Genomic DNA, 18,762 nt, shown 5'->3' on the forward strand with positions numbered 1-18,762 from the left:
CCTCCCCTCCCCCCCTAACTTTTTTTGATTGTTGGAGTATCATTCTTGTTGCCCAGGCTGGAGTGCAATGGCATGATCTTGGCTCACTGCAACCTACATCTCTTGGGTTCAAGTGATTCTCCTGCCTCAGCCTCCTGAGTAGCTGGGATTATAGGCATGCACCACCACACCTGGTTAATTTTTGTGTTTTTAGTAGAGATGGGGTTTCACCATGTTGACCAGGCTGGTCTTGAACTCCTGAACTCAGGTGATATACCTGCCTCAGGCCCCCAAAGTTCTGGTATTACAGGAGCTACCATGCCCAGCCCATCTCTCATTTTCTTTAGGAAAACCCCTTGTGAGCCTCAAAATGACCAGAATGCATAATCTTGTTGTTTTGTATCTTCTCCTGTCTTTCTCCATGCTCATATTTACCATCTGGATCTTTATAGTGCCTACGTACATATATGCACTTAAGTGTAGATTGGTACTTGTCTCATGCTTTTTTGTTCAATCCGGTGCAATCATTTTGCATGTATTTCCTTCATCTTCTTTTTTGAGATGGAGTCTAGCTCTCACCCAGGCTGGAATGCAGTGGTGCAATCTCAGCTCATTGCAACCTCTGCCTCCCAGGTTCAAGTGATTCTTCTGCCTCAGCCTCTCCCTAGTAGCTGGAATTACAGGCACATGCCACCACGCCCAGCTAATTTTTGTATTTTTAGTTTCACCATGTTGATCAGGCTGGTCCTGAAATCCTGACCTCAAGTGATCCACCCACCTTGGCCTCCCAACATGCTGGGGTTGCAGGCGTGAGCAACTGCGCCTGGCCTATTTTATTTTTTGTTGAGACACGATCTCACTGTGTTACCCAGTCTTGAGTACAGTGGTGCAATCTTGGCTCACTGCAACGTCCACCTCCTAGGCTCAAATGATTCTCCCACCTCAACCTCCTGAGTAGCTGGGACCACAGGTGTGCACCAGCATGCCCAGCTAATTTTTTGTATTTTTAGTAGAAATGGAGTTTCTCCATGTTGCCCAGGCTGGTCTTGAACTCCTGTCCTCAAGTGATATGTTTGCCTCAGCCTCCGAAAGTGCTGGGATTTAGGCATGAGCCACCATGCCTGGCCTAATATATATATGTAATTTTTTTTTTTTTTTTTGAGACAGAGTCTCGCTCTCTCGCCCAGGCTGGAGTGCAGTGGCCGGATCTCAGCTCACTACAAGCTCCGCCTCCCGGGTTTACACCATTCTCCTACCTCAGCCTCCCGAGTAGCTGGGACTACAGGCGCCCGCCACCTCGCCCGGCTAGTTTTTTGTATTTTTTAGTAGAGACGGGGTTTCACTGTGTTAGCCAGGATGGTCTCGATCTCCCGACCTCGTGATCCGCCCGTCTCGGCCTCCCAAAGTGCTGAGATTACAGGCTTGAGCCACCGCGCCCGGCCTATATATGTAGTTTTAAATAGAGATGCGGGTCTCTGTAGGTTGCCTAGCTGGTCTCAAACTCCTGGGCTCAAAGGATCCTCCTGCCTTGGCCTCCCAAAGTGCTGGGATTACAGGCATGAGCCACCATGCTTGGCTCTCAGTTTCTTTTATTTATATTTTCTCCTGAGTCAACTGGTAGAGACCGAAGTATTTTTACTCAATTTATTCAACTAGTGGTAGATTTTAGCCTTTTGCGCTGAGGTTTTTGAGCATCTGCAAGAAATATATGCCACATTTATATCCCATGCCTAGCTTGTAGAAAAAACATATGTATTTTTTTCTTATAGAGATGGGGGTCTCACTGTGTTGGCCAGGTTGGTCTTGAGCTCCTGACCTCAAGTGATCCTACCATTTCAGCCTCCCAAAGTGCTGGGATTACAGGTGTAAGCCACCAAGCCCAGCTTGAAAATCATATTTTGTGGTAGGACATATTGAATCCAAGATGTTAGTTTTATTATAGCAAGTGATAAGGAAGCATTTGTCATGGACTCTGGGTGAGAGAGGTGCCTCCTGGGAGAATAGGAACCGAAACCAATGCTAAAATTGGGTTTAGAATCCAAATCTAGACTACCCATATCCTTTGGACTTCCCAGCCTGAAAATGAGCAAAATTTGTTCTAGAGTGATTGGTAGAAAAAAGAATGGAACTGCCCTTGAGTAAATAAAAAAATTGTTTTATCTTCCCATTCTTGTATGAACTGTCCCTTGGAGTAATCAAGTAGCAGAACCCAGCTAATAAGTGAAAGGAGGAAGTTATGATAGAATTAGACTAGGGAATGGCAACCTTTTTCTTTAAAGGTCCAGATAGTAAATATCTTAGGTTTTATAAGTGATACAGTGTTTGTAGCAACTACTGAACTTACAAATGGGTGTGGTCATGTTCCAGTAAAGCTTTGTTTTAAAAAGCAGGTGGCAGGGCAGGCACAGTGTCACAGCTACTTGGGAGGCTGAGGTGGGAGGATCATTTAGCTCAGGAGTTCGAGACCAGCCTGTGCAGCATAACAAGACCACTGTCTTTAAAAAAAAAAAAAAAAGGGGGAGGGGGGGCAAGTGGTATGGACTGTTCGGAGTTGACGTTGACTTCTGAATTAGGCTGTCTTTATTGTATAGAGCCTAACAATTACAGCTGTTTTTACTTGTTAGCTTTAATAATTCTAGGGAGTTTATTAAACACAGTCTGTGTATCATCTTCTATATAGATGCTTACTGGGATTTAAATCCTAAATTTATCGGTTCTGTACTGATTCTAAATGGATTGTATGGTTAGTGGATATAGCTTTAGGATATGTAGATTTTCTTGGTGATTTTTTTTTTTTAATAGATGTGGGGTCTCGCTATGTTGCCCATGTTAGTCTCAAACTCCTGGGCTCAAGCTGTCCTCCTGCCTCAGCCTCCCAAAGTGCTGAAATTATAGTCATGAGCCACCGTGCCCCACCTGTGATGATTCAGTTCTTAGTCTTAGGTCTCAGGTCCATTAAGTAGTATCACTGACAATAGTGAATAAACTAATACTAGTCTCAAGGGTTTTTTTTTTTTTGTTATTGTTATTTTGCGCATCACACTGACTTATTGTCGTTTTAATGCAGAAAATAGTATACTCATAACATTAAAATACTCATGTTTGCTTGCTATTAGAATAAAAGTGAAATTTTAAACAAATATTTTTGCTATATGTATCCTTACTCCATTTGTAAACTTGAGTAGACTGTACTTTCAAAACTTGTTCAAGACAGATGTGAGATACAAGGTATCTACTTGCATATGCACAGTCATCAGCTAGTAATTGATAAACATCTCCTCCTCCTTCCTCAATTATAGCCAGTTAAAAATACTTTAAAAATACAGTTTGAAAGATTGCTTTGTCTGAAAGATAAATATAGGTTGACAGATTTTGTATTTCTCTTCTTGCTACCCCCTAGGAAGTATTTGAAAAGGAGCAGTCCATCTGTGCTGCAGAGGAACAGCCAGCAGAAGATGGGGTAAAAACTTGGGTTTCCAAAGCTATCTTTCCTAGTGAAAGAAGTATTTTATTTACTTCTCCAGTTGACTTATATTGCTCTGGGAGAGTAATTCAGTTTAGCCATTTCCACCTAAAAATTACTATAACCTTCAATTGAATATCTATTGCTATGACTTACAAGTGTGATGTGTTATGATTTACAGCAGGGGGAAACTAACAAGAACAGGACAAAAGGAGGATGGCAACAGAAGAGTAAAGGACCCAAGAAAACTGCTAAATCAAAAAAAAAGAAACCTTTAAAAAAAAAACCTACACCTGTGCTATTACCACAGTCAAAGCAACAGAAACAAAAGCAGGCAAATGGAGTCGTTGGGAATGTAAGTTTATTATTATCGTTATTAACATTAAGCTAAGATACACAAACACTAAAATGATCAAATCTTATGTGTACAGCTTCAAAAGTTTTACATATTTATGCACCCGTGATACCCTAGAAAGCTCCTTTGTGCCCTTCTCAGTCAATGAGCCCTCCACCCATCTCCCCATCCCTCTACCTCCCACTATTCTGTCTGTAATTGCCATAGATTAGTTTTGCCTATTCTTAAAGGTCATATAAGTGTCATATTTTATGTATCACTCCTTTCATTCAGTGTTATGTTCATGATAATCCCTCTATATTTGTAGCAGTAGTTAATTCTTGTTTGTGTGTGTGTATATGTGTATAGTATTTCATTGTATGAATATACCACATTTATCTGTTTTGTGGTTGTTGGACATTTGGGTTGTCTGTAGTTCTTAATCTAATATGAATAAAGGGTGCTATGCTTATTCTTAAACATGGCATTTTGTGGACAGTCATTTTCCACCTAGCAGTGGAATTGCTGGATTATAAAGTAGGTGCATGCTTAACTCATTAAAAGAGCCTATTTTCCAAAGTTGTACCATTTTATGCTCCTACCTACAACATACGTGAGTCTTTTGTTCTACATGCTCACCAATACTTGGTTTTACCAGTCTTTTAGCCATTTGGTAGATCTGTAGTGATATCTCTTCATGTGGTTTTTATTTGCATTTACCTGATGGCTAATGATGTTGAACACCTTTTCATGTGCTTGCTGGCCATTTGGATAACTTCTTTTTCTATTGGGTTGTTTGTCTTGTTACTGAATTTATAGGAATTCTGTATATATTCTGGGTAAGAGTCCTTACATTTTTACTCTCTTATTGGTAGCTTCTAATGGTTCTTGCTTTAATGAGGTCAATTTCATTAGTCTCTTTTTTTCAGCAATGAGGTCATTTTTCATCAATGGCTAATGCTTCTGTGTCTTAAAAATTAAGACATCCTGACTGCTCCAAAGTCAGGGAGTATTTTTCTGTTTTCTTCTGGAAACATTACCTTAGTTGATAAACCTGTCTTGAATAACTTTTCATGAATGGTGGAGGGTAGGGGATATGAACCACTTACACCATCACCATTCATTGAAAAGGTCATTCTTTCCTCAGTAAATTGTAATGGCACTTCATTGTAAAACAGATGACACTGAGCCCAACAAGGCTGTTGTGGCCTGACTGTCTCCTCTCTGGGCAGGGCATCTCTGAAAAAAAGGCAGCAGCCCCAGTCAGGGAATTATAGATAAAACCCCACCTCCCTGGGACAGAGCACCTCGGGGAAGGGGCAGTTGTGGGTGCAGCTTCAGCAGACTTAAACATCCCTACCTGGCAGCTCTGAAGAGAGCAGCGGATCTACCAGCACAGCATTCAAGCTCTGATAAGGGACAGACTGCCTCCTCAAGTGGGTCCCTGACCCCCATGTACCCTGACTGGGAGACATCTCCTACAACAGATACCTCATACAGGAGAGCTCTGGCTGGCATCTGGCAGGTGCCCCTCTGGGACAAAGCTTCCAGAGGAAGGAACAGGCAGCAATCTTTGCTGGTCTGCAGCCTCCGCCGGTGATACCCAGGCAGACAGGATCTGGAGCAGACCTCCAGCAAACTCCAGCAGACCTGCAGCAAAGGGGCCTGACTGTTAGAAGGAAAACTAACAAATAGAAAGCAGTAGTATCAACATCAACAAAAAGGACGTCTACTCAAGAGACTCCATCCGAAGGTCACTGATTTCAAAGACCAAAGGTAGATAAATCCACGCAGATGGGGAGAAATCAGCCCCAAAAGGCTGAAAATTCCAAAAACCAGAATGCCTCTTCTCTAAAGGATCACAACTCCTTGCCAGCAAGGGAACAAAACCGGATGGAGAATGAGTGTGATGAACTGACAGAAGTAGGTTTCAGAAGGTGGGTAATAACAAACTCCTTCTAGCTAAAGGAGCATGTTCTAACCCAATGCAAGGAAGCTAAGAACCTTGAAAGAAGGTTAGACGAATTGCTAACTAGAATAACCAGTTTAGAGAAGAACATAAATTACGTGATGGAGCTGAAAAACACAGCACGAGAGCTTCGTGAAACATTCACAAGTCCCATTAGCCAAATTGATCAAGCAGAAGAAAGGATATCAGATTGAAGATCAACTCGATGAAATAAAGCAAAGAAAGAGTGAAACGAACAAAGCCTGCAAGAAGTATGGGACTCTGTGAAAAGACCAAATCTGTGTTTGATTGGTGTACCTGAAAGTGACGGAGAGAATGGAACCAAGTTGGAAGATACTCTTCAGGGTATTATCCAGGAGAACTTCCCCAACCTAGCGAGGCAGGCCAACATTCAAATTCAGGAAATACAAAGAACACCACGAAGATACTCCTTGAGAAGAGCAACCCCAAAACACATAATTGTCAGATTCACCAAGGTTGAAATGAAGGAAAAAATTTTAAGGGGAGCCAGAGAGAAAGATCGGGTTACCCACAAAGGGAAGCCCATCAGACTAACAGCAGATCTCTCGGCAGAAACCCTACAGTAAGCCAGAAGAGAGAGTGGGGCCTGATATTCAACATTCTTAAAGAAAAGAATTTTCAACCCAGAATTTCATATTTAGCCAAACTAAGCTTCATAAGCGAAGGAGAAATAAAATCCTTTACAGACAAGGAAATGCGGTCACCACCAGACCTGCCCTACAAGAGCTCCTGAAGGAAGCACTAAACATGGAAAGTAACTACTGGTACCAGCCACTGCAAAAACATACCAAATTGTAAAGCCCAAATCGACAGAATACACATTCTTCTCAGCACCACATCGCACTTATTCCAAAATTGACCGCATAATTAGAAGTAAAACACTCCTCAGCAAATGCAGAAGAACGGAAATCATGACAAACAGTCTCTTAGACCACAGCGCAATCAAATTAGAACTCAGGATTAAGAAACTCGCTCAGAACTGCACAACTACATGGAAAAAACAACCTGCTCCTGAATGCCTACTGGGTAAATAATGAAATGAAGGCAGAAATAAAGATGTTCTTTGAAACCGATGAGAACAAAGACACAATGTACCAGAATCTCTGGGACACATTTGAAGCAGTGTGTAGAGGGAAATTTATAGCACTAAATGCCCACAAGAGAAAGCAGGAAAGATCTGAAATTGACCCCCTAACATCACAAAAGAACTAGAGAAGCAAGAGCAAACAAATTCAAAAGCTAGCAGAAGACAAGAAATAACTAAGAGCAGAACTGAAGGAGATAGAGGTACAAAAATCTCATCAAAAAAATCAATGAATCTGGGAGCTAGTTTTTTGAAAAGATCAACAAAATAGACAGACCACTAGCCAGACTAATAAAGAAGAAAAGAGAGAAGAATCAAAAAGATGCAATAAAAAAATGATAAAGGGGATATCACCACTGATCCCACAGAAATACAAACTACCATCAGAGAATACTGTAAGTGCCTCTACACAAATAAACTAGAAAATCTAGAAGAAATGGATAAATTCCTGAACACATACACCCTCCCAAGACTAAACCAGGAAGAAGTCAAATCCCTGACTGGATCAATAATAAGCTCTGAAATTGAGGCAGCAATTAATAGCCTACCAACCAAAAAAAGGCCAGGACCAGACAGTTTCATGGCCGAATTCTACCAGAGGTACAAAGAGGAGCTGGTACCATTCCTTCTGAAACTATTCCAAACAATAGAAAAAGAGGGAATCCTCCCTAACTCATTTTATGAAGCCAGCATCATCCTGATACCAAAACCTGGCAGAGACACAACAAAAAAAGAAAATTTCAGGCCAATATCCTTGATGAACATTGATGTGAAAATCCTCAATAAAATACTGGCAAACCGAATCCAGCAGCACATCAGAAAGCTTATCCACCACCATCTAGTCGGCTTCATCCCTGGGATGCAAGGCTGGTTCAACATACGCAGATCAATAAATGTAATCCATCAAATAAACAGAACCAATGACAAAAACCACATGATTATCTCAATAGATGCAGAAAAGGTCTTCGACAAAATTCAACAGCCCTTCATGCTAAAAACTCTCAATAAACTAGGCCTTGATGGAACGTATCTCAAAATAAGAGGTATTTTTGACAAACCCACAGCCAGTATCATACTGAATGGGCAAAAACTGGAAGCCTTGTCTTTGAAAACCAGCACAAGCAAGGATACCCTCTCTCACCACTCCTATTCAACATAGTATTGGAAGTTCTGGCCAGGGCAGTCAGGCAAGAGAAAGAGTATTCAATTAGGAAAAGAGGAAGTCAAATTGTCTTTGTTTGCAGATGACATGATTGTATATTTAGAAAACCCCATCGTGTCAGCCCAAAATCTCCTTAAGCTGATAAGCAACTTCAGCTAAGTCTCAGGATACAAAATCAATGTGCAAAAATCAGAAGCATTCCTATACACCAGTAACATACAAACAGAGAGCCAAGCCATCAGTGAATTCCCATTCACAATTGCCACAAAGAGAATAAAATACCTAGGAATACAACTTACAAGGACCTCTTCAAGGAGAACTACAAACCACTGCTCAAGGAAATAAGAGAGGACACAAACAAATGGAAAACATTCCATGCTAATGGATAGGAAAAATCAGTATTGTCAAAATGGCCACACTCCCCAAAGTAATTTATAGATTCAGTGCTATCCCAATCAAGCTACCATTGACTTTCTTCACAGAATTGGAAAAAACTAAATTTCATGTGGAACCAAAAAAGAGCCCACATAGCCAAGACAATCTTAAGCAAAAAGAACAAAGCTGGAGGCACCATGCTACCTGACTGCAAACTGTACTACAAAGCTACAGTAACCAAAACAGCATGGTACTTATACCAAAACAGATATATAGACTAATGGAACAGAACAGAGGCCTCAGAAATAATGCCACACATCTACAACCATCTGATCTTTGACAAACCTGTTAAAAACAAGCAATGGGGAAACGATTCCCTATTTAATAAATAGTATTGGGAAAACTGGCTAGCCATATGCAGAAAGCAGGAACTGGATCCTTCCATACACCTTATACAAAAACTAACTCAAGATGGATTAAAGACTTAAGACTTAAAACCATAAAAACCCTAGAAGAAAACCTAGGCAATACCACTCAGGACATAGGCATGGGCAAAGACTTCTTGACTAAAACACCAAAAGCAATGGCAACAAAAACCAAAATAGACAAACGGGATCTGATTGAACTAAAGAGCTTCTACACAGCAAAAAACAAAAAACAAAAAAACAAAAACCTATCATCAGAGTGAACAAGCAACCCACAGAATGGGAGAAAGTTTTTACGATCTATCCGTCTGACACAGGGCCAATAGCCAGAATCTGCAAAGAACGTAAACAGATTTACAAGAAAAAGATAACTCCATCAGAAAATGGGCAAAGGATATGAACAGACACTTCTCAAAAGAAGACATTTATGCAGCCAACAAAAATATGAAGAAAAGCTCATCATCACTGGTCATTAGAGATATGCAAATCGAAACCACAGTGAGATACCATCTCACGACACTTAGAATGACAGTCAGTAAAAAGGAAACAACAGATGCTGGAGAGGATGTGGAGAAATAGAAACGTTTTTACACTGTTGGTGGGAGTGTAAATTAGTTCAACCATTGTGGAAGACAGTGTGGCGATTCCTCAAGGATCTAGAACTAGCAATATTTACCCAGCAATCCCATTACTGGGTATATACCCAAAGGATTATAAGTCATTCTACTATAAAGACACATACACACATATGTTTATTGTGGCACTGTTTACAACAGCAGAGACTTGGAACCAACCCAAATGCCCATCAATGATAGACTGGATAAAGAAAATGTGGCACGTATACACCATGGAATAGTATGCAGCCATAAAAAAGGATGAGTTCATGTCCTTTGCAGGGACATGGATGGTGTTGGAAACCATCAATCTCAGCAAACTAACACAAGAACAGAAAACCAAGCACTGGCATGTTCTCACTCGTAAGTGGGAGTTGAACAATGAGAACACATGGACACGGAGGGGAACATCACACACTGGGGCCTGTCAGGTGGTGGTGGGCTAGGGGAGGGATTGCATTAGTAGAAATACGTAATGTAGATGATAGGTTGATGGGTACAGCAAACCACCATGGCATGTGTGTACCTATGTAACAAACCTGCACATTCTGCACATGTACCCTGGAACTTTAAGTATAATTAAAAAAACAACAGGTGATACTGTATATGATGTGTAGGTCTGTTTATGGACCGTCCTGTTCATTCTATTGATTATTTGTCTATTCTTATGCCAGTGCCATACAGTTTTAATTGTTGTAGTTTTATGTTAAGTCTCAAAATATGTAGTATAAGTGCTCCAACTCTATTTTACTGATCAAAATTTTCCTGTTTTAATTCCTTTACATTTCCTGCCAGTTTTTAGAATAAGCTTAACAATTTCCCCCCCAAAAAGCTGCTGAAATTTACATTGGTATTGCATTGAATCCGTGGTTCAATATGGGGAGAATTGACATGTTAACAATATTGAGTCTTGTTATTCATGATTGTGGTTTATCTTCATTAATTTGGATCTTCCCTAATTTTTCTCAGCAGTGTTTTGTAATTTCCAGTGGCAGAGGTATGGCACATCTTTCGTTAGATTTACCCCTATGTATTTGATCCTTTCTGATATCACTGTAAATGTCATTAAAATTTTTATCTGGTGTTTGTTGCTGGTGTATAGAAATAGTTGCTTCTAAATATTGACCTTGTATCAAAGAGTCTTAATGAATTGGCAATAATTCTAACCATTTGTAGATATTTTAATAAAGATTTTCTACATATACAATGTTGCCATCTGTGAATAAAGACAGTTTTACTTTTTTCTTTTTAATCTTTATGCCCTTTCTTCCTTTCTGTCTCACTGTGCTGACTAGAACTTTCAGTGTAATATTTATTCAGAGTTATGATAGTAGAAACCTTATCTTATTTTTGGTCTTAGGAAGAAAGCAAACATTATTTTACCACTAAATGTGATGTTAGGTGTAAGTTTTTTGTAACTATTCTTTGTCAGGTTAAGGAAGTGTTTCCTTTTATTTCCAGTTTGCTGAGAATTTTTGTCATTAGCAAATAGTGAATGTCATTAAAGGTTTGTTTTTTTTGTTGTTTTTTTTTTACTTTTTTCCTTTCTGTTGAATTAGATTGATGGATTTAAAAAATTTGAAACCATCCCTGCATTCCTGGAACAAATATCATTTGGCCATAACTTAGTATCCTTTTTTATATTTATCTGGATTTGACAATATTTTCTTTGTATTCTCACATCTAATTTTAAGAGCAAATATTGGTGTGTCATTCTCTTTTTTTGTAATATCCTTGTCAGGTTTTGTATCAGATTTATGCTGGTGTTATTAATCACGCTAGGAAGTATTCCCTTTTTTGCTCAGAAGAGTATGTGTAAGCTTCAATTTGTTTTTTTAGTCTGTGGAAGGATTCTCCAGGGAAACTATCTGGGCCTGGAGTTTTCAAAGGGAGTTTATTTGTGGAGTTTCTTTCTTTAATATATATTCTGCATTTTTCTTATTGATTTTAGCAAATTGTGTTTTTCAAGGAATTTTGTCTATTTCCTCTTATTAAATTTGTTGGCATAACATTATTCATAATTTTCTTTTAATGTCTGTTGGATATAGTTACACCTCTCTTGTTCATAATATTGGTAATTTTTATTGTTTCTTTTTTTTTCTTGATCATTCTTGCCTAGGGGTTTAATCAATTTTATTAACCTTTTCAAAGAACCAACTTTTAGTTTTAAGTTTCTTTTTCTATACCTCTCTCTGCTTTTTTTTTGTTTGTTTTTTGAGACAGAGTCATGCTCTGTTACTCAGGCAGTGGCTCACTGCAACCTCCGCCTACCAAGTTCAAGTGATTCTCCTGCCTCAGCCTCCCAAGTACCTGAGATTACAGGCACGTGCTACCACGCCCAGCTATTTTTTGTTTTTTGTTTGTTTGTTTGTTTGTATTTTTAGTAGAGATGGGGTTTCACCATGTTGGTCAGGCTGGTCTCAAATTCCTGGCCTTAAATTATCCACCTGCCTCAGCCTCCCAAAGTGCTGGGATTACAGGCATGAGCCACCATGTCCTGCCTATTTCTGCTTTCTTTGCATTTAATTTGCTGTTCTCCTTGATTCTTGAAGTGAGCTAGTATTTTGCTGGAGATACTGCCTTGCCTTACTCTGTTAAAAAAGTGATTCTATACTTCCAAAGAAGTACTTTTCCTTCCTCCCTCCCTCCCTCCCTTCCTTTTTTGAGATAGGGTCTTGCTCTGCCACCCACACTGAAGTGTTGTGGCGTGGTCACGGCTTACTGCAGCCTTAAACTCCTGGGCTCAAGTGATTCTCCCACCTCAACCTCCCAACTACCTGGGACTACAGATGTGTACCACCATGCCTTGTGAGATATATATATATATATATTTTTTTTTTTTTTTTTAAGGGATCAGGTCTTGCTATGTTGCCCAGGCTGGTTTGAACTCCTGGCCTCCAGCAGTCCTCCTGCCTCTGCCTTCCAAAGTGCTAGGATTACATGCATGAGTCACTGTGGCTGGCCCCAACATTATACTTTTCTATTAACTACCTGTTTCCTTAAATAAAATATAATTGATGTTTTTGAAAGCAGAACCATCTTAGCCTTTGTGTTACTGGGCTTTACAAATAGAAATACTTTCATTTGACAAATTATGAAGAATGAATAAAATAACTAACAATAGACAGACTAGCCAGATACTAAACTCTTCATTCTGACTCCCACATCTTTATAAGTAGGAATGTTTATAATTTAAAAAAATTGTATATGAATAGTGAAATTGTCATCGAGTCAGTTTAATTATGTTGACAATAAGTTAACTTTAGGGATTCAGATTAATATGTGCTCATTGAGATACACAGAATCTTTGTGTGTGCTTTTTCCTTTTAGGAAGCTGCAGTAAAGGAAGATGAAGAAGAAGTTTCAGATAAGGGCAGTGATTCTGAAGAAGAAGAAACCAATAGAGATTCCCAGAGTGAAAAAGATGATGGTAGTGACAGAGACTCTGATAGAGAGCAAGATGAAAAACAAAACAAAGATGATGAAGCAGTAAGCTTTATAGGTTTAAATAATTTGAATTATACCTCTGATGATAGCTTTGGGTTTTGTTGTTGTTCATTTGTTTGCTTGCTCGCTTGCTTGCTTTAAATAATACCTGTATATTTTATAATTTTATTACTTTGAAAAACGTTTTTAAGGAATGGTAGTCAAGGTTATAAAGAAAAATGATTTCTAACAAGGATTGGAAATCCTCATTTTCTTAAATATTAAATTGTTAGGTGGAGTAGGACCTGGTTTTGAGGTTAGGTCAGTTGATCTCATAAGGGGATTTTCAGTGTTGGGGATATCTCTGGAAATAAGAGTAAGGAAAGGTGTTTGTGAAATGCATAGTACTTACTTGGAAGGCTATGTCACGAGCTACAGGTCATGTTTACTGTAGAGAAACAGTACTGTGGACCCTGATGTCAACAGGTTGGTTAAGGGAAAAGCTAACTTTTATAGAATACCACCTTGTTTCGTGGGTGTATATATTAAGGACAGGGGAAGTCTTTAGAGAATTTATTAATATGGTGTGAAAGTACAGAGTATAGAAGAAAAATCTCATGGCATTGAGTTGCACATGATTTATGGGAGAATTATAGAGAAGAATGTGGTCCTTAGAGTCTCACTGCAAATAAACTGGCCATTTCCTTTAGGTTTTGTTAGCGTTGTTCTTTTTGAGTGGCCATTGATCTAAAAGTAACATTGTAGTTTAGGAGATAAAAAGGGATTGCCTGAATAGCCTCAGAGGCAAACGAGAGGCCAAAAAAGGAGGAAGGAGGTAAAGGGCAAAGGATAAAAGTATAAGGGAGTAATAACACACTTGGCCTTGGGAATGGTAGAAAACAAAGATGACTATTGTTAGCATTTGCAGGGCCTTGGCTGTTTTTGTACTTGGAGAATTAAATTGATTGCCAGGAAACTAAAATCTGTCAAATACCTTATATCCCTGGCCTGACTTTGAGAAATAATTGACATATTCCTAAGTATATTAGGGTTAGTAGCAGTGACTCTTAGGGTTTTGACAGACTGATTTCTTCATATGACCAAAAATACAGTCATTAAATCAACAAATCATTATTTATTATTTGTCACATCCCAAGGCTGTCTGAGATTAAAGAATTACAAAGCCAAATGTGAAACAGCTGCAGCTCTTGAATGATATGTAGGCTAATGGAGCAGGCAGATTTGTAAATAAATATTATAGTACATATGAAATTATACACATCTTATGCAAGGTACGTAAGGAGGGAGTGATCAGTTCAGTCCTGAGATAGAAGGGAATTTATGGGAGGCTTTACTCAGGAGTTCATACTTTGGGCTTTAGCTGGTCCTAAATAATAATGAGTAGGCAGAGAAAGGGAGAAACCAAAGTCTAAACAGGGTTTAGGAGGAGTAAAATAGTTTGGTAAGTTCAGAGAAGTATAGGTAGTTTGAAATGACTAGAATAAAAAGCACAAGGAGGGAGGCAGTGACCGAAGAGAGGAGACCAAAGAGAGGCAGACTAGGGTCAGATAATTAACGGCTATGTAGTTGATACTACAGTGGTTAGATTTAATATATTTAAAAAGGCATTGTAAGGATGAGCAGGGAGATATTCAGATTTGTGGAACTGAACTTGTTCTAATCCTAAGTAGTTAATTAGCATTATCAGGAATAATACCTGGAAACTCCTCAAAGTGATAAAACACATACTAGATTTTAAATATTTTAATTTTTTTGTTTACTAGGAGTGGCAAGAATTACAACAAAGCATACAGCGAAAAGAGAGAGCTCTACTGGAAACCAAATCAAAAATAACACATCCTGTGTATAGCCTTTACTTTCCTGAGGTGAGTTATATACAGGCTACTGTGTTCCTTATTCCATTCACTTTCTCCTCTGGGATTTGTCAGTTGACTTTTAGCCCTCTGTCATGTATATTAGTTCATATGTGCTAAATGTGGTCTGTCCTGAAAGGCCATATTTTTAAAGGGAATATTACAATAGGTATTATACTTAGGGAACGTGTTGCTTATAAAAGAGATTGTTAGCTTCTTAAGTATTTCTGTGGTTTTCTTTGCTGCTATCTTTTCTGTGCCCTAATTACTGAATGTTGTGCATAATGGTGATTTCTTATTAGCAGATTAGGCAGTCTTCATCAGAAAAATGCGTACTTTGCCTTTGAATACTTAACTATTGTGAATCTCTCACCTCTGCCAAGTTTTAAATAGGATAAAAAAATATTTAAATTTTCCCTCTGAGGATCCTGCTGGCCACATGGAACCATTAGAATTGCTCTGACCCTGGTTATTGTTGTCCCAGTCCATGGAAATGTGTGAGCCCATGGCTGTGAGACCAACTGTGTTCTTGGCTCTAATAAATAAAGTTCCATAAGAGCTTGATCATGACTGAGCCCCAGGCTCAGGACAGGTCATTACAATGCTATTTGTTGCCTTGTCCTTGTTTACTTTGTAGTTGCAGCCTGCTCAACTTTAGATCTCCTTGATAGCCTGTGTTGTTCATCTTTCAAATTACCTTGGGATTCCATTGACATTTTGCATTAGAGTATAATTCTGTCTGGAGCAGAGGTCAAGAACTGGTTCCCCCAGTTTGGGAAACTGTTCCACAGACTACCTCACAGCTTTGCCACAGAACCTTCTGCTCACCACTTGTGTTTGGCAGGTGATTTCATGTATAAATCTACTTTCTGCTGGAGAATGTCAATCTAGAGTTTTTGAGGACTGCTTAAGGCAAATTCCTAAATAATTTGGCTCTCTTAGTAATAAATGAGTGGCTCTGTACAGACTGTTGTTTTGACTTGGAGAGAAGTCTGCCCAGGATTCCATCTTAATGCACACGCTGATCTTCTGGCATGTCCTGAGCTTTAGTCCATCTGTTAGGAGCATTTTGCCCATTGCAGAGGTAGCCTGCCAACACCAGGCATCCTGAAATGAAGCAAGTAAATTCCATTCATTGATTGGTGTAAAAAGTGCCATGGGGTGCTCAAAGCTGCCTAGTGTGTACCCATATAACAGACAGTTTCATTTTAGACCATGGTTAGTTAATAAGAGAAACATTCATTCACTCCCTCAGAACATTTTATTAGTGGCCAAATGCCACTAATGCACATGAGTGGCTCATGCCTGTGGTCCTAGGCTACTTGGGAAGCTGAGGTTGGAGGATCACTTGAGCCCAGGAGATTGAGGCTGCAGTGAGCTATGATTGTGCCACTGAATTCCAACTTGGATGACAGAGTGAGACCCTGTCTCAAAAAAAATAAGAATCATTTTTATCAGCAAAATGCCTTTTTCAAATTTAATCTGCATCTGCATGGTAAACATTTAAGATCATTGTTTATCAGATAAAATTTATTTAGGGCCGGGCTCAGCGGCTCACGCCTGTAATCCCAGCACTTTGTGGGGCTGAGGTGGGTGGGTGGATCACCTGAGGCCAGGAGTTTGAGACCAGCCTGGCCAACATGGCAAAACCCCATCTCTACTAAAAATACAAAATTGGCCGGGCATGGTGGCACATTCCTGTAATCCCACCACTTGGGAGGCTGAGGCAGGAGAATAGCTTGAACCCAGGAGGCGGAGGTTGCGGTGAGCCGAGATGGCGCCATTGCACTCCAACCTGGGCAACAAGAGTGAAACTCTGTCTCAAAAAAAAACAAAAAATTAGTCTGCTGTGGTGGTGGGTGCCTGTAATCCCAGCTACTTGGGAGGCTGAGGCAGGAGAATTGCTTGAACCTAGGAGGCGGAGGTTGCAGTGAGCCAAGATTGTGCCATTGCATTCCAGCCTTGGTGACAGAGCGAGACTCTGTCTCAAACAGAACAAAACAAATGAACAAACAAAATTTAGCATCTTCCTAACCTCTCTACGTATCTACATTTCCATGTTTCTTACCTAAGTAACCTAACTACCAAACTACTCACTTAGTAGTATTTGACTTACATGTTAGTGAAATTCATCTATTGTATTTAATGTGTTAAGAATGGTTGGGAATCTCACACAAGAAAAACGGTTTTGTCTAAAATGCAGATAACTCATAGAACATCTGTTTCACTTTTAACATGTGCATCAGAGTCTAGGCACAAGTGTAGTGCCATTAGTTGATATTAATTGGCTTCTTAATAAATATTCTTTTTTTTTTTTTTAGCCAGTAGCTGGGATTGCAGGCATTTGCCACCACGCCCAGCTGATTTTGTGTTTTTGGTAGAGATGGGGTTTCTCCATGTTGGTCAGGCTGGTCTTGAACTCTTGACTTCAGGTGATCCACCCACCTTGGCCTCCCAAAGTGCTGGGACTACAGGTGTGAGCCACCGTGGCTGGCCCTTAATAAATATTCTTGAGTGCATCTCATTGTAATTAAATAGGCTGAGAGGTTGGAGGGAAAGGCATTCTCTAAGTAGGGAGGTAAAGAAGTGCGTAATCTTTAACATAATCCTGTGCTGCTTACATTCCCTACTTGTTGTGGTAATGATGTTTCTGACAAATGTCAAAATGACTTAAGTAAAAGAACTGTTATTGTACCTCATGTCACTAATAATCATAACTGCCATTTATTATACTGCATGTGCTAGGCTTTCTAACATATATTTTTTATTTGTATTTTCTCAGATCATCTTTGCAACATGGCCAGAAGTAGGCACTGATTGTTGAAAAGAAAATGAGATTTTAGGGAGGTGAAATAATCCAGGTTTCTGTGTCTTTAAAACAGATATTGCTAAACTGCAGTCTACAGGCCAGATCTGGCTCCCTTCCTGTTTTTGTCAATGAGGCTTTATTGTAAATAAAGTTTTATTAGAATACAGTCACACTCATTTTTTTTCATGCTGCAAGGGCAGATTTGAGTAGCCGCAACAGAGGTGTTAATATTCCACTTTGAGGCTGTTATGTATTTACACACATAAGTTATATATACAAATATGCCTACGGTAGTAGTCCTAACCCTTGGTTTAAGCAGAATTTAATTTTCTTGTTAGCTGCTGCTCATGTCACCATGTACTTGTCATTTATTTATTAGGCTTATTAATGTTGCAGTGCTTTATCTCCTAAGGTATTTAAACAGAAGAGTTTTTAGTTGTGCTTAGTATAGTAGTGTTTGAAAGATAAACCAAATTTTAATCTATTTTTATAGTTAAAATAGAAAGTGCAGCAATTTTAGTTTAAAAACATAAATATGGGCCTGTTGTGGTGGCTCATGCACTTATGGGAGGCCTAAGTGGGAGGATCGCTTGAACCCAGGAGTTCAAGACCAGCCTGGGCAAAATAAATGAAATCCTGTTTCTACAAAAAATACAAAAATTAGCCAGACGTGGTGCATGCCTGTAGTCTCAGCTACTCGGGAAGCTGAGGTGGGAGGATCACTTGAGCCCCAGAGGTAGAGGTTGCAGTAAGGTGAGCTGAGATGGTGCCACTGCACTCCAGCCTGGGTGACAGAGTGAGACCCTGTCTCAACAAAAAACGAAACAAAAAAACCCCACGTTTTCTCAAAGAAACTGTTTCAGTAAGATGATATTTTAACCCTTTTCGGACAATTGAGAATTTAGGATAGTCTAGTACTATTTTGTTTAAATAAATCTTTAGAACATCCTAGAGTTTATTTTGTTTTAAGCTGTAAAACATTTTTCTTTAAACCGTTTTAGAAAGATACTTCCCTACCCAACTCTTAAAACAGGTGTTACTAAGCAGATGACTAAATAGTTAACTGAGGTGTGCTGTAATAGAGCAGTTGTTGCTGAATGCACAGAGGTTTGGTGCTTTTAGACTTCTTGGTCTTCTAAAATACATACATATACATATACATATACATATACATATACATATATATATATATATATATATATATATATATTTTTTTTTTTTTTTTTT

At 39.2% G+C, this 18,762-nt stretch overlaps 1 protein-coding gene across 1 annotated transcript in view; it reads left to right on the plus strand.

The window, feature by feature from the left end:
• Window positions 1–18,762, plus strand: part of SEC63 (SEC63 protein translocation regulator) — an 89,467-nt gene that overhangs the window by 63,384 nt on the left and 7,321 nt on the right. Inside the window, exons 15-18 of the mRNA XM_017878749.1 lie at window positions 3,380–3,439; window positions 3,624–3,797; window positions 12,757–12,915; window positions 14,637–14,738. Of these exons, the coding sequence (XP_017734238.1) occupies window positions 3,380–3,439; window positions 3,624–3,797; window positions 12,757–12,915; window positions 14,637–14,738 (495 nt within the window). The remainder of the gene's footprint in view (window positions 1–3,379; window positions 3,440–3,623; window positions 3,798–12,756; window positions 12,916–14,636; window positions 14,739–18,762) is intronic.

Source organism: Rhinopithecus bieti, unplaced genomic scaffold, assembly GCF_001698545.2.
Source record: "Rhinopithecus bieti isolate Rb0 unplaced genomic scaffold, ASM169854v2 scaffold_11508, whole genome shotgun sequence".
Lineage (NCBI taxonomy): Eukaryota > Metazoa > Chordata > Mammalia > Primates > Cercopithecidae > Rhinopithecus > Rhinopithecus bieti.